The sequence below is a fragment of the Manihot esculenta genome, chromosome 12, assembly GCF_001659605.2.
Source record: "Manihot esculenta cultivar AM560-2 chromosome 12, M.esculenta_v8, whole genome shotgun sequence".
Classification (NCBI taxonomy): Eukaryota; Viridiplantae; Streptophyta; class Magnoliopsida; order Malpighiales; family Euphorbiaceae; genus Manihot; species Manihot esculenta.
Window position 1 is genome coordinate 12,009,756 of NC_035172.2, and position 13,592 is coordinate 12,023,347.

Here is a 13,592-nt window from a genome sequence, read left to right on the forward strand (position 1 = left end):
AAATTCCTTAAAATATTAAGAATATTATAATATATTTTTTAAAACTGATTGCACTTAATTAATGAGTTTTTCATGAAAACTATATACTAATTTTTCTTAAATAATTTTTACCATTTAAAAAGTGAGTATTGTTTTCTTTGCCTGCTTGGCTGCTTCCACAGGAAACCACACAGCTTTATCTGCGATTTCCTTTTCCTTTTCGAATACTGATACACGCTTAAACTGATATAATTTCTCCATGTTCCAGGCGGAATTGGTCACAGAGACCTGATTTCCTAGAAGCGTGTTTTCCCTTTTCAACTGCTACTAGGAGACTCCTCTATTTATACAATACATCTCAAGTTTCTGGATCCGCACTCTCATACCAAACATCAAGGATCAATTTTAGCACATACCCACGACTCAATCCATCGAGATATCTCTGCAATTGATATCTTCTTTTTCCATCTCTACAGCCATGGATAAATCTTCGAGAACTGTTTTCTTCTCTTGTGTTCTGCTTCTCTCCTTATGTGTTCCACCATCTTTGGCTCAAACTTGCCGGGGCCATACTTTCTCTACCAATCAAGTATTCACAGCTTGCAGCGATCTTCCTGTATTGAGTTCTTTCTTCTATTGGAATTACTATCCATCAAACCTCACTGCTGATATTGCTTTTCGCAAAGCTGGAGCATCCACCAACACTTGGGTTGCATGGGCTCTCAATCCTAGTGGCCAACAGATGGTGGGGTCACAGGCTATTCTGGCTTTTCATAACTCCAGCGGTGTCCCGACCGCTTATACCACGCCAATAACCAGCTTCTCCCCATCGATGCAACCGGGGAACTTGAGTTTTCAGGTCTCCAATCTTAAAGCAGAGTATTCAAATGGCCATATGATACTCTTTGCTACTCTGCACCTTACGAGTAGCTTGATATCGACCAACCAAGTGTGGCAGGAAGGTAGCATGAGCGGAACTAGTTTTAATTCTCATGCCATGGATTCAGAAAACAGCGCATCAGTAGGGACTATAAATTTTGAGACTGGAGCAACAGTTGCAGGATCTGTCGGAACAAGCACTAAGAAGAATGTAAGTGATCCAAGTCAATTATCAATTTCATTATAACTAACAGATAAACATCTAAACCATGAATTGTAAAGGTGGTTTTCTATTGAAAAACATTCAGGTCCATGGAGCACTAAACGCAGTGAGCTGGGGAGTTCTGATGCCAATGGGAATAATGATGGCCAGATACTTGAAGGTGTTCAAGGTAGCAAACCCAGCTTGGTTTTATCTGCATGCAGCTTGCCAATCATCTGCATATATTATTGGGGTTGCTGGATGGGGAACTGGTCTTAAATTAGGCAGTGATTCTCCTGGAATCAAGTATACCAAACACAGAAACATTGGCATAACCCTCTTCTCCTTTGCAACACTTCAGGTAATAATATTTTGCCTAAAAGTCGTTCGTTTTGTCTGGTTAAATTCTTTCTTTTATTTGCTAGATATAATGAAAATTACTCCAACTGAAACATAGATAGACATGTCTTCTAACAGAGGAATTGAATGCTGTGCAGGTGTTTGCGTTGCTGTTGAGGCCAAAGCCAGATCACAAGTACAGACTGTATTGGAACATCTACCACCATTCCATTGGATATGCAACCATCATTCTGAGCATCATAAACATCTACGAGGGATTTGACATTTTAGATCCTGAGAAGAAATGGAAAAAGATATACACTGGAATTATCATATTCTTAGGTGCCCTTGCAGCTCTATTAGAGGGTATCACTTGGATCATTGTCCTCAGAAGGAAGAAAGCAGTCACCTCCAACAAGCATGTCATTGGGAGTGCTTAGGTTACAGCTGACACTTTAGGTTATTATTTTTTTTGTAGAGGTTATTATTTGTGTTATGGGTACTTTGGGTTGATTTAAGACTACATTGTCATTTGTTTCCATCTTTTACATTTGTTTTCATTCTCTATAAATATTGTTTCCATTCATTTTATTAATTGATTGAATTTCAATTAAGATCTCATAACAAAAATTCATAATCATGAAAAATATTTTTCAATTAATTAAGTGTCTAATGAAAAATGAAAAATTATTTTAATTAAATAAATTAGATTGGACATTTACTTATGAGGAAAATAAATAATCATATGTTCTATATGATATTTCTCTTCTCAATTTTCATGTTGTGTATGTAGTCCTTAGATTTAAGACTACATTTGCTTATATACTTGTACTGGTGATTTGAGTTTGATATTGCTCATATACTTGTACAAGATATAGGTATATGGCTATTGTTGGCTTAAGTTAGTTGTACATAGAGGTAAGAGATTAGTCAAGATTGGATTTATTACGGCGGATAAACGGGTAAAGTTTCATTACCGAGTTAATTATTCTTAATAACAAATTCTTAATCGAGGTATTATGATTTAATTAGAAAGGATTCTAATGTAAGTTTTGCTAATTAAGAATTAAAATTAAGTAAAGTCGTATAGTCTATAGCATTGGAGTTTGACATTTAGCGTGATCCTAGGTTGGATTCAGATTCTGTAACAAAAGGATTATAGTGCATGATAATTTATGATCATAATTCAGATTGAATGAAATAATACATTCATCATTAATTGGTTAGCCATGTTGTATTATGCAGACGCTAATAATTGTTGATAGGAACCGAAAATGCATGGGATGTCATTCGAGGTATATAAAAAGACAATTTCCATTCACATTGCCAATTCACTATGAATCTAGGAAGTCATGCACATAAGGATCAATCTTAGCAAGATTAATTAATTAATTAAATGTGTTTAATTAATTATATTAATTAATGAATTTAGTTAGCCATACTAATTGTGAGTTCCTAGCATGATTTGAACTAAATTCAACCATAGTGAGTTAAAATTAAATTAATGGTACTAATGAATTCATAGGATGAATTTTAAATAAGAAAAATAAATTAATGTGATGAATTTTATTCGTATAGAATATGAATTTTAAAGAAGAAGATTATTTCATATGATGAATTAATGTTAGGTAGGACATGAGCTTAGAAGAAAATAAAAATTTTTATTGAGTCATATTTGATATGGACTTAATTTAATATGATATGGACCTCCAATATATTTTGGTGGAATTAAGACACTAATCTTATTCTCTTAATGGGTTTAAGATCAAATGTTGATCGAACCCATATTCAATTAATATGGTTAATTAATAAGAAAATAATTAATTATATTAACATGATTAATTTAATTAATTTATATTTAATAATAGACATATTATAACACATATACAAATTGATGACCGCTGGGTTTCTTCGCCCCCGACTAAGGTCAAGTCCATTAGAGCAGCCCATAATCTGAAGGCTTCTAAGCCTCCTCCAAGAACCAGGTCCAGCCCGCCCGACTCAAAGACCAGGTTCCAGTCTTTTTCTTCAAACAGGCCGGCCCAACTCTTCCGGCCCAATCAACAGATTCCTTTTGGGCCTAGTTGTAACCTTATCTTCCGACTCAGCTCGGAACCAGGAAGGGATTCAGTCCATCCGCCTTGTGCGACCACCCGCATGCGTGTCCGGGAGAATCAGGGGCCGTTACGCATGAGACAAAGATCTGATCTCCTCGTACGTCCGTATCACAGGAACAGGTGGCCCAATGACACACATTCTATTACACGTCACTAGCGGACGAGAGGAAACATATAAAAGGAGAAATGTTCTCCTCTAGGTCTAAGCTTTTTCCAGTTTTACAGAACTCTTGTAAAACCCTATTTTCTGGATCTCAGATCATCAATTGGTGCCGTCTGTGGGAACGAAGGAGATCTTTTCATCGCCGGAGTTCCACTCTCACAAATACCCACTGAGATCCACAATGGCTAACCATAACGAAAATAGCGTCACTCCAAATGACTTGAGCTCTGCCCAAGAGGGGCAGCAGTTCTCCTTTTCTAGTCCTACAACGCCAAACAACCAAACACTAATCCCTTTCAACCCCTCGCCAAGCCTGATGGGGAATGCTTCCGCCGCTACCTTGTCCAACCAAGACCTTCAAACCATGGCCCTCCAACTACAGAGCACCACCCACTGGTTGGGGCAGATAATGCAGCAACGGGGCCTTAGCACCCCCGCAAACGTGTCGCCAGTGGTAGAAGAACCCTAGACCAACGAACCTCAGCCTACCTTCAACCACCCCAGAACTGTCAGCCAAGAAACCGGAGACGGGAGGAGGAGAGACGGAGAAGAGGAAGAGCCGGAAGCTCGAGTTCATGGAAGGAGGGTGAGGGAGCTGATAGAGAATGATGAAGTCGATAGCTACTATGCCGGAACCACCGGAAGAGTGGGGAGCAAGACATGGGAAGAGGAGTGCCGCCAGGAGAGAAAGCCCAGGCAGGAAGTGGAGAGTGTAGACCAGAAGTTGCAAAAGATGAGAGAGCAACTCTTGGCCGAGCTGGGAACGAGGGATCAGAACCAAGTCCTCCTGCCCACCTCTTCACCCTTCTCAAAGTGGGTGCAGCAGGAGACTGTCCCCAAGAAGTTTATGATGCCGCCTATGGCCACGTATGACAGGGCTGGGAACCCTAGGGAGCACGTCTTGAACTACAAGACTTTCATGGAGCTGCAAACTCTTTCAGATGCCTTGACATGTAAGGTATTCCCTACGACGCTCTCAGGGCCAGCACGGGCGTGGTTCAACAGCCTTGAAGCCAAAAGTATCAGCAGTTTTGGAGATCTGGCCACTCGCTTCATCAGCCGGTTTATTGCCGGGGTGCCCGCAGATAGGAAGACGAGTTACCTGGAGACGGTCAGACAAAGGAGAGACGAATCACTCAGGGAATACGTCGCCCGTTTCAATACGGAGGCCCTGCAAATCCCCGAGCTCGATGAGGGAAGGGCTGTAGAAGCTATGCAGAAGGGGACAACCTCGGTCGAATTCTTTGGCTCATTAAGCAGGAAGCCTCCGACCTCACTGGCTGAGCTGATGAAGCGGGCTGAAAAATACATAAGGCAGGATGATGACTTAGTGACAAGCAGGTTCGCCAGAGGAGCGATAGATCAGGGGAAAGCACCGGAGGAAGGAAGGCCGGAGAAGCACGAGAAAAAGCATGGCAAGAGACCTGAGCCTTACAGACAACCCTGGGATCAAAGGGACCAAAGACCCCACCCTCCTCGGATCTCTTCAAAACTCAAATCCTTTGCATTCAAAACCATAAAACACTTAAAAACCTTTTAGAAAACCTTTCTCTTTTACTCTTCTAGGAACCTCTGACATCATTGAATTCCAGATTCCAACGGAAATCCCGCCGGAAAGTAAGAATTCTAATACCAGGGTCTAGCCGGGTATTACATGCATGCTTAGCGGGGTCTAGCAACCATGACAATAGCCTTGCCTTTGCAAGCAGCATGGCGCTGCTTGAACAAATTTGCTTTGAGACCCTGCCATATCTGCAAAAAAGAGAAAAGTAAGTAAGCAAGGTAGTCTGAAATATAAAAAAGGCAGAAAGAGAAGTACCCTGATCTTGAGCTAAGGAAGTGCCCTCCCCAAGCCTAGGAAACCTTGGCAGGTGAGGACCCCTAATCTGGCTTGCTTGCAGATGGCTCTACCAAGATAAAATGGCGTTCCTCATCGCCTAGGTGATGTCCATTTTCTTTAGGAATTTAACCGTCGTTAAGAGAAAGCCTAAAGTTTTGTCCTTCTCCCTCCTTGGACGGACTTCATCCTTCTTCAATTCCATCCAATAATGCCAATTTGTTTGAAGACTCCAAAACCCCCCGGCGTCTAGTGATGGAGGATAAAAAATTTATTTTTCCACCACTTCAGGGAGGAATGTACCTAATCAAACATGGTTAAGTGCTTTCGATTGCTGAAGTACCAAAACTCCTCGCTTTTGCAAGTACTCAACTGATATAACTGGGAGAAAAACGTTATTTTCTAACACTAAAACTCTAAGTAATTCATCACATTCTCTCTATTCTTCAAGATACTAACTTGAGCGTCGGAGTGGTTACCGTGGGCACCCACCACCACCTCAAATTATTTTCCTTCCTTGCAGGTTCTAACCAATCTTAGCATAACTCTATTCCGGCCACGTTATCAATTTAATTTCAGCAACATCAATAAGTAAATTAATTAATAAAATAGTTGAAAGTAAAAATAATTAAAAAAATATTTTTAACATCGTAATTGCAATCTCACTCTATATTAATTTAATTACTAATTAAACTCTATTATTTAAATATTCTTTTTCCAAATAGCCTTTATTTTTTTACTATCATTTATTAATCATACATTTTTTAACTAAAATAATAGTAGGCTACATTTAGGATAAAATATAATATTTAAAATTTAATTAATAATTAAATTAGTATAGAATGAAATTATAAAAATTTATAAAAAATCAAATATTTTATGACTAACTCAAAATAATATTATAAAGATATATAAAATATGCACTCCAAGGCTTAGCCTGGTGGAAAGTGCATCCTGTAGCCTTGAAAGGTCTAAGGTTCGACTCCCCCAACCCCCTATTTCAAAAAAAAAAAAAAGATATATAAAATATATTTATTTATTTATATGAACATTTTCGAATAACAAAAATCAATATACAAAATTCAAATCAAACATGGGCATTATTTCTAAAACCAAACTCATTATCTACTCTATTTTATTAGAATGCAATAAAATTAGATAAGCGTGAAAATCTAGCCAACAAATATCTTCCTACTATCCTTTAAAATTATTTATATAATCTTAATGTGTTTTTAAATTCTCACTAAATTAAATAATTTTACGACATAATTTTACATAATTTTAAAATTATTTGTTAATTGTTAGAATTTTTCCTACAAAATTTTACCATTTGTAATTAATAAAAATTTGTAGACTCACTTGCCCATTGGCCAATCCCCAATAGAATTTCTTGCCTGCTTGGCTGCTTCCACAGGAAACCACACAGCTTTATCTTCGATTTCCTTTTCCTTTTCGAATACTGATACACGCTTAAACGGATATAATTTCTCCATGTTCCAGGCGGAATTGGTCACAGAAACCTGATTTCCTAAAAGAGTGTTTTCCCTTTTCAACTGCTACTAGGAGACTCCTCTATTTATACATTACATCTCAAGTTTCTGAATCCGCACACTCATACCAAACATCAAGGATCAATTTTAGCACATACCCACGACTCAATCCATCGAGATATCTCTGCAATTGATATCTTCTTTTTCCATCTCTACAGCCATGGATAAATCTTGGACAACTGTTTTCTTCTCTTGTGTTCTGCTTCTCTCCTTATGTGTTCCACCATCTTTGGCTCAAACTTGCCGGGGCCATACTTTCTCTAGCAATCAAGTATTCACTGCTTGCAGCAATCTTCCTGTGTTGAGTTCTTTCCTCTATTGGAATTACTATCCATCAAACCTCACTGCTGATATTGCTTTTCGCAAAGCTGGAGCATCCACCAACACTTGGGTTGCATGGGCTCTCAATCCTAGTGGCCAACAGATGGTGGGGTCACAGGCTATTCTGGCTTTTCATAACTCCAGTGGTGTCCCGACCGCTTATACCACGCCAATAACCAGCTTCTCCCCATCGATGCAACCGGGGAACTTGAGTTTTCGGGTCTCCAATCTTAAAGCAGAGTATTCAAATGGCGATATGATACTCTTTGCTACTCTGCACCTTACGAGTAGCTTGATATCGACCAACCAAGTGTGGCAGGAAGGTAGCATGAGCGGAACTAGTTTTAATTCTCATGCCATGGATTCAGAAAACAGCGCATCAGTAGGGACTATAAATTTTGAGACTGGAGCAACAGTTGCAGGATCTGTCGGAACAAGCACTAAGAAGAATGTAAGTGATCCAAGTCAATTATCAATTTCATTATAACTAACAGATAAACACCTAAACCATGGATTGTAAGGTTGGTTTTCTATTGAAAAACTTTCAGGTTCATGGAGCACTAAACGCAGTGAGCTGGGGAGTTCTGATGCCAATGGGAATAATGATGGCTAGATACTTGAAGGTGTTCAAGGTAGCAAACCCAGCTTGGTTTTATCTACATGCAGCTTGCCAATCATCTGCATATATCATTGGGGTTGCTGGATGGGGAACTGGTCTTAAATTGGGCAGTGATTCTCCTGGAATCAAGTACACCAAACACAGAAACATTGGCATAACCCTCTTCTGCTTTGCAACACTTCAGGTAATAATATTTTGCCTAAAAAGTCGTTCGTTAATGTTCTGCTGCAATATTCAAACACAATGTTCTGCAATATTAACTGGAAAACAGAACTAAAAAATAAGAGAACAATGAAGAACACAACAGATTTCACTCTTTTTGTGGTGCTGCACAAAAACTCTGATGCCGCACCTGTTTTTATAATAAAATCAAAAGTAATGGGACTACAAAATAGGAGAAAGTGGCTTATTAAGCTCCTGCAACTTCTCCATGTCTGCTGACCAAATCAATAACAGAAAATCCCTACAAATACTCCCACTTGGAGTTTGACAGATTATTAAAAAATAATTTAGACAACTACTCCTAGCTGTACCAATCAAAATAAAAATAAAAAAATAAAAACAAGTTTAACATCAACACTCACTCCCCTTAAACTTGTTTATTCCTTTTGACTGACTGCCTTCAAACTTAGCTTCTCTCAAAGTTCTTCAAACCTCTGCCTTTCCAAAGACTTTGTTAACACATCAGCAAGCTGAATTTCAGTGTTAACATATAACAAATCAATACTTCCAGCCTGCACACAATCACGAATAAAGTGATATCGTGTATCAATGTGCTTGCTCCTATCGTGAAACACAGGATTTTTTGCAAGTGCAATTGCTGATTTGTTATCCACCTTGAGCGTTGCTTTCACTTCTCTTCCAAGAATTGTACCTATAACTCTGCTCAACCAAATTCCTTGACACATTCCTGCAGTGGCAGCAATATATTCGGCTTCGCATGACGACAAAGCTACAACTCTTTGTTTTTGCGAAGTCCAAGTTACTGGATTGTTTCCAAGAAAATACAGAACTCCCGTTGTACTTTTCCTGTCATCTATATCTCCGGCAAGATCGCTATCACAGTAACCAATAAGACCCATATCTGATTGTTTCTTCAAATAAACACAGCCCAAATTTATGGTACCTTTTATGTACCGAAGGACCTGTTTTACAGCTGCCATGTGACTAGTTGTAGGTTTTTCCATAAATCTGCTCAAGACACCAACGGAGAAAGTGATATCTGGTCTTGTATTTACCAGATACCGAAGACTGCCAATTACACTCCTGTATAGTGTCTCATCTACAGTAGTTTCGCCTTCCACAACTTTACTAAACTTTATTCTTGGGTCCATGGGAAGCTTACATGGATTACACTCCCCTACTCCCATTTTTTCCAATATTTTCCTGGCATAACTGGTTTGATGAAGAGAAATAGAAGTAGGAGTTTGATTTACCTCAATACCAAGATAAAAACTTAGCAATCCAAGATCAGACATGTCAAACTTCTGCTGCATCTCTGTCTTGAATTTTTTTATGACCTGCCGATTTCCTCCTGTCATGACAAGATCATCTACATACACTCCAACAATCATGATTTCACCTTCAAAAACCGTTTTGTACAGTGCATGTTCATGAGGGCACTGTTCAAAACCGAGTTCTTTTAAACACCCATCAAGCTTTGAATTCCAAGCCCTAGGTGCTTGCCTTAACCCATATAAAGCTTTGTGTAACTTTAAAACTTTATTTGGGTTTTTCTTATCTTCATATCCGATTGGCTGTGCAACATAAACGTCTTCTTCAAGCTCTCCATTCAAAAACGCTGTTTTCACGTCCATGTGATGCACCTCCCAATCTTTTTGAGCTGCAACCGCCAACAAAACTCTTATTGTCTCAAGTCTCGCAACCGGAGCAAACACCTCATTGAAATCAATGCCTTGTCTCTGCACATAGCCCTTTGCCACTAATCGAGCTTTGTGCTTTACAATCTTGCCTTCTGGGTTCTTTTTTAACCTGTACACCCACTTTAATCCAATCGGTTTGTGACCTGTTGGAAGATCAGTAAGCTCCCATGTGCTATTTTTTTTGATTGACGCGATTTCCTCCTCCATCGCCTTCTTCCAATTCTCATTCTTAGAGGCTTCCTCAAAGGAGGTGGGTTCCTCTAAAGAAAGAAAACATAAGCTGGCTTCTTCTATTTCTCGAGTATTGTCGTAAATCTCTTGAAGAGATCTGAATTTCCGTGATTCACTTGAACTGGAACTAGTGCTCGAGCTTTGAGATTGCGTACTGGATGAGGAGATCGGAGTTCCAATTTCAGGAGTCTCTGGATGAGGATTTACTGCTTGTTTGAAATTTACAGTAAATTCTCCGGCTTCCTTGATTCTCTCACCTGAATCATCATTCCATTGCCATTTTCTTCCCTCTTCGAAAGCTACATCACGACTCACAATTATTTTGTTTCGAATTGGATCAAATAACCTGTAAGCTTTTGACCCAATTTCATAACCAATCATTATTGCTTGATTGCTTCTATTAGCTAATTTAGTAAGATTAGGAGTTACATCTTTTACGTGTGCTACACACCCAAACACACGCAAATGATGTATATTTGGAATCTTACCAAACCAAGCTTGATAGGGAGTTGCTTCAGAAACACTTTGCGTAGGAGCTCTGTTCAAGATGTAAACTGCCGTCTTTACTGCTTCTGCCCAGAATTTCGACGGGACCTCCATGCTTTTTAACATACATCTCGCCATCTCTACGACGGTTTGATTTCTACGCTCTACTACACCATTTTGCTGCGGTGAGTATGGAGCAGTAAGAAATCGTTTAACTCCCTGTTCTTCACAAAATAATTTGAACGCTGTGGAAGTAAACTCTCCTCCCCGATCGGTTCTGATTGCTCTTAGCTTTTTATCAGATTCAGTTTCAACGAATATCTTGAATTTCTTGAAATTAGCTAGAGCCTCATCCTTGCTTTTCAACATATATACCCACATAAATCGGGAAAAATCATCCACCAATAACATGAAATAATTATTACCTCCACATGTTGTTGGTGATATTGGACCACACAAGTCACTGTGAACGAGCTCCAGGGGTCTGCTTGCTCTGAATTCTGTTTGTTTCGGGAATGAAGTTCTGTGCTGTTTCCCCACAAGACACCCATCACATAGCTTATTTACTTGATCAATACTGGGCAGCCCTTTGACCATGCCTTTTCTGCTGAGCTTTCTCAAAGAATCAAAATTAAGATGACCAAATCTAGCATGCCATGCCCAGGATTCATTGTCCATCTTTGCCAGCAAATTGATTGGTGTAGCAAGCTCTAAGGCTGCAATGTAAAGCCGGTTTGTTCCTCTCACAACATCCACCACTAGCCTGCTCCTCCTGTCATACAACTTCAGGTGTCCTCTGCCAATAACAATTGAGTTTCCTGCTTCATCAAGCTGTCCAAGACTTATAATGTTACTCTTAAGCCTTGGAATATAATAAACATTCTGTAGAGTTATGTGTTCAGTATTTTTGCACTGGAATAGAATTGAACCTTGTCCGCAAATGCTAGCCATGGACCCATCACCAAATCTTACTTTTCCTGTAATGGTAAGGTTTAATTCTACAAAGTAGCGTTTTTCAACTGACATGTGGCTACTTGCACCAGAATCCAAATACCAATTACTTTCTTTTGTCTCGGATTCATTGGTATTTTCTTGCAGCATAATTATCTCGGACTCCTCTGCTGGTAACAATTCTGGCACACACGTTTCCAGCAGCAGCAAAGATGGTCCTTCGTCTTCTTGTGTTAAATTAGCCTTTTCATCTCTCTCTTTCGTGGGACATTATGAGGCATAATGTCCCATTTGACCACAGCTATAACACTTGATCTTGCTCTTATCTTTCTTTTGCGGCTTTGACTCATCATCACCGTTTTTCCGGAAATCGCTGTTGCTTCTTCCCCTACCGCGGCCGCGTCCTCGGCCTCGACCTCTGCCCCCCTTTCCACTGTTGCTATTCTGAGCTTTTATGGAAGTGCTGCCCTCCTCTCTGGCCTTCCATTCAGCTCTCGTGAGAAGGACTGTTTCAGCTGAATTGCCTCCATAACCGAGCAAACGTTCTTCATGAGCCTTTAATGATCCAATTACCTCCTCTACCGATTTGGTTTTCAGATCACTAAATTCCTCTATGGCTGAAACTATCTGCAAAAATTTTGAGGAAGTTGAACGTAACAATTTCTTAATCACCTTTTCATCTTCAACAATGTTCCCAAGGCTTCTTAATTTATTGACGATGATGGTGAGTTTTCCAGAGAACTCATCTATTGTCTCTGAATCACTCATCTTCACTGCATCAAATTCACTCCATAAGGTTTGAGTTCTGACCTCCTTCACCCTTTCTGCGCCTTGGTTCATAACTTTGAGCATATTCCATGCCTCCTTTGCTGTCTTCTTGGCCCCTAGTTGAAGCAAGATATCTTCACCTATACCTTGATAGATGGCCGCCAATGCCATCTTGTCTCTTCGTTTATCAACTGGACCTTCAGACTCGATTGGCTCCCATACACCTTGAGCCATCATAAACACTTCCATTTTAATAGCCCATGCTGCATAATTGCTCTTTGTCAACATGGGATATTTTAGCGTAACCGAGCCCTCCTTCTCTTGACCCGGCAAGCTTTCTTTGTTTGAAGTATCGCTGGAGGCACCCTCTCTTTCTTTCTGCTCTCTCTCTCTCCTTGCTCTCTCAATCTCAAGGTGAGACATGTTTCAGGCCTTGATCGAAGTGAGCTGGGGAGTTCTGATGCCAATGGGAATAATGATGGCCAGATACTTGAAGGCGTTCAAGGTAGCAAACCCAGCTTGGTTTTATCTCCATGCAGCTTGCCAATCATCTGCATATATCATTGGGGTTGCTGGATGGGGAACTGGTCTTAAATTGGGCAGTGATTCTCCTGGAATCAACTACACCAAACACAGAAACATTGGTATAACCCTCTTCTGCTTTGCAACCCTTCAGGTAATAATATTTTGCCTAAAAAGTCGTTCGTTTTGTCTGGTTAAATTCTTTCTTTTATTTGCTAGATATAATGAAAATTACTCCAACTGAAACATAGATAGACATGTCTTCTAACAGAGGAATTGAACGCTGTGCAGGTGTTTGCTTTGCTGTTTAGGCCAAAGCCAGATCACAAGTACAGACTGTATTGGAACATCTACCACCATTCCATTGGATATGCAACCATCATTCTGAGCATCATAAACATCTACGAGGGATTTGACATTTTAGATCCTGAGAAGAAATGGAAAAAGATTTTCACTGGAATTATCATACTCTTAGGTGCCCTTGCAGCTCTATTAGAGGTTATCACTTGGATCATTGTTCTCACAAGGAAGAAAGCAGTCACCTCCAACAAGCATGTCAATGGGAGTGCTTAGGTTACAGCTGACACTTTAGGTTATTATTTTTTGTAGAGGTTATTATTTGTGTTATGGGTACTTTGGGTTGATTTAAGAGTACATTGGCATTTGTTTCCATCTTTTACATTTGTTTTCATTCTCTATCAATATTGTTTCCATTCATTTTATTAATTGATTGAATTTCAATTAA

General features: G+C 39.5%; 2 protein-coding genes across 2 annotated transcripts; both read left to right on the forward strand.

Moving 5' to 3' along the window:
- The first annotated feature begins 222 nt into the window (after positions 1 to 222).
- On the forward strand, positions 223 to 1,955 carry LOC110628772 (cytochrome b561 and DOMON domain-containing protein At5g35735). Its single transcript, XM_021775573.2, has 3 exons — positions 223 to 1,069; positions 1,167 to 1,421; positions 1,558 to 1,955. Exons 1-3 carry the CDS (start codon positions 458 to 460, stop codon positions 1,837 to 1,839), a joined length of 1,149 nt encoding a protein of 382 aa, XP_021631265.1. The 5' UTR covers positions 223 to 457; the 3' UTR covers positions 1,840 to 1,955.
- A 4,989-nt stretch (positions 1,956 to 6,944) lies between these two features.
- Positions 6,945 to 13,592, forward strand: LOC110628723 (cytochrome b561 and DOMON domain-containing protein At5g35735). Its single transcript, XM_021775518.2, has 3 exons — positions 6,945 to 7,838; positions 7,936 to 8,190; positions 13,139 to 13,592. Exons 1-3 carry the CDS (start codon positions 7,227 to 7,229, stop codon positions 13,418 to 13,420), a joined length of 1,149 nt encoding a protein of 382 aa, XP_021631210.1. The 5' UTR covers positions 6,945 to 7,226; the 3' UTR covers positions 13,421 to 13,592.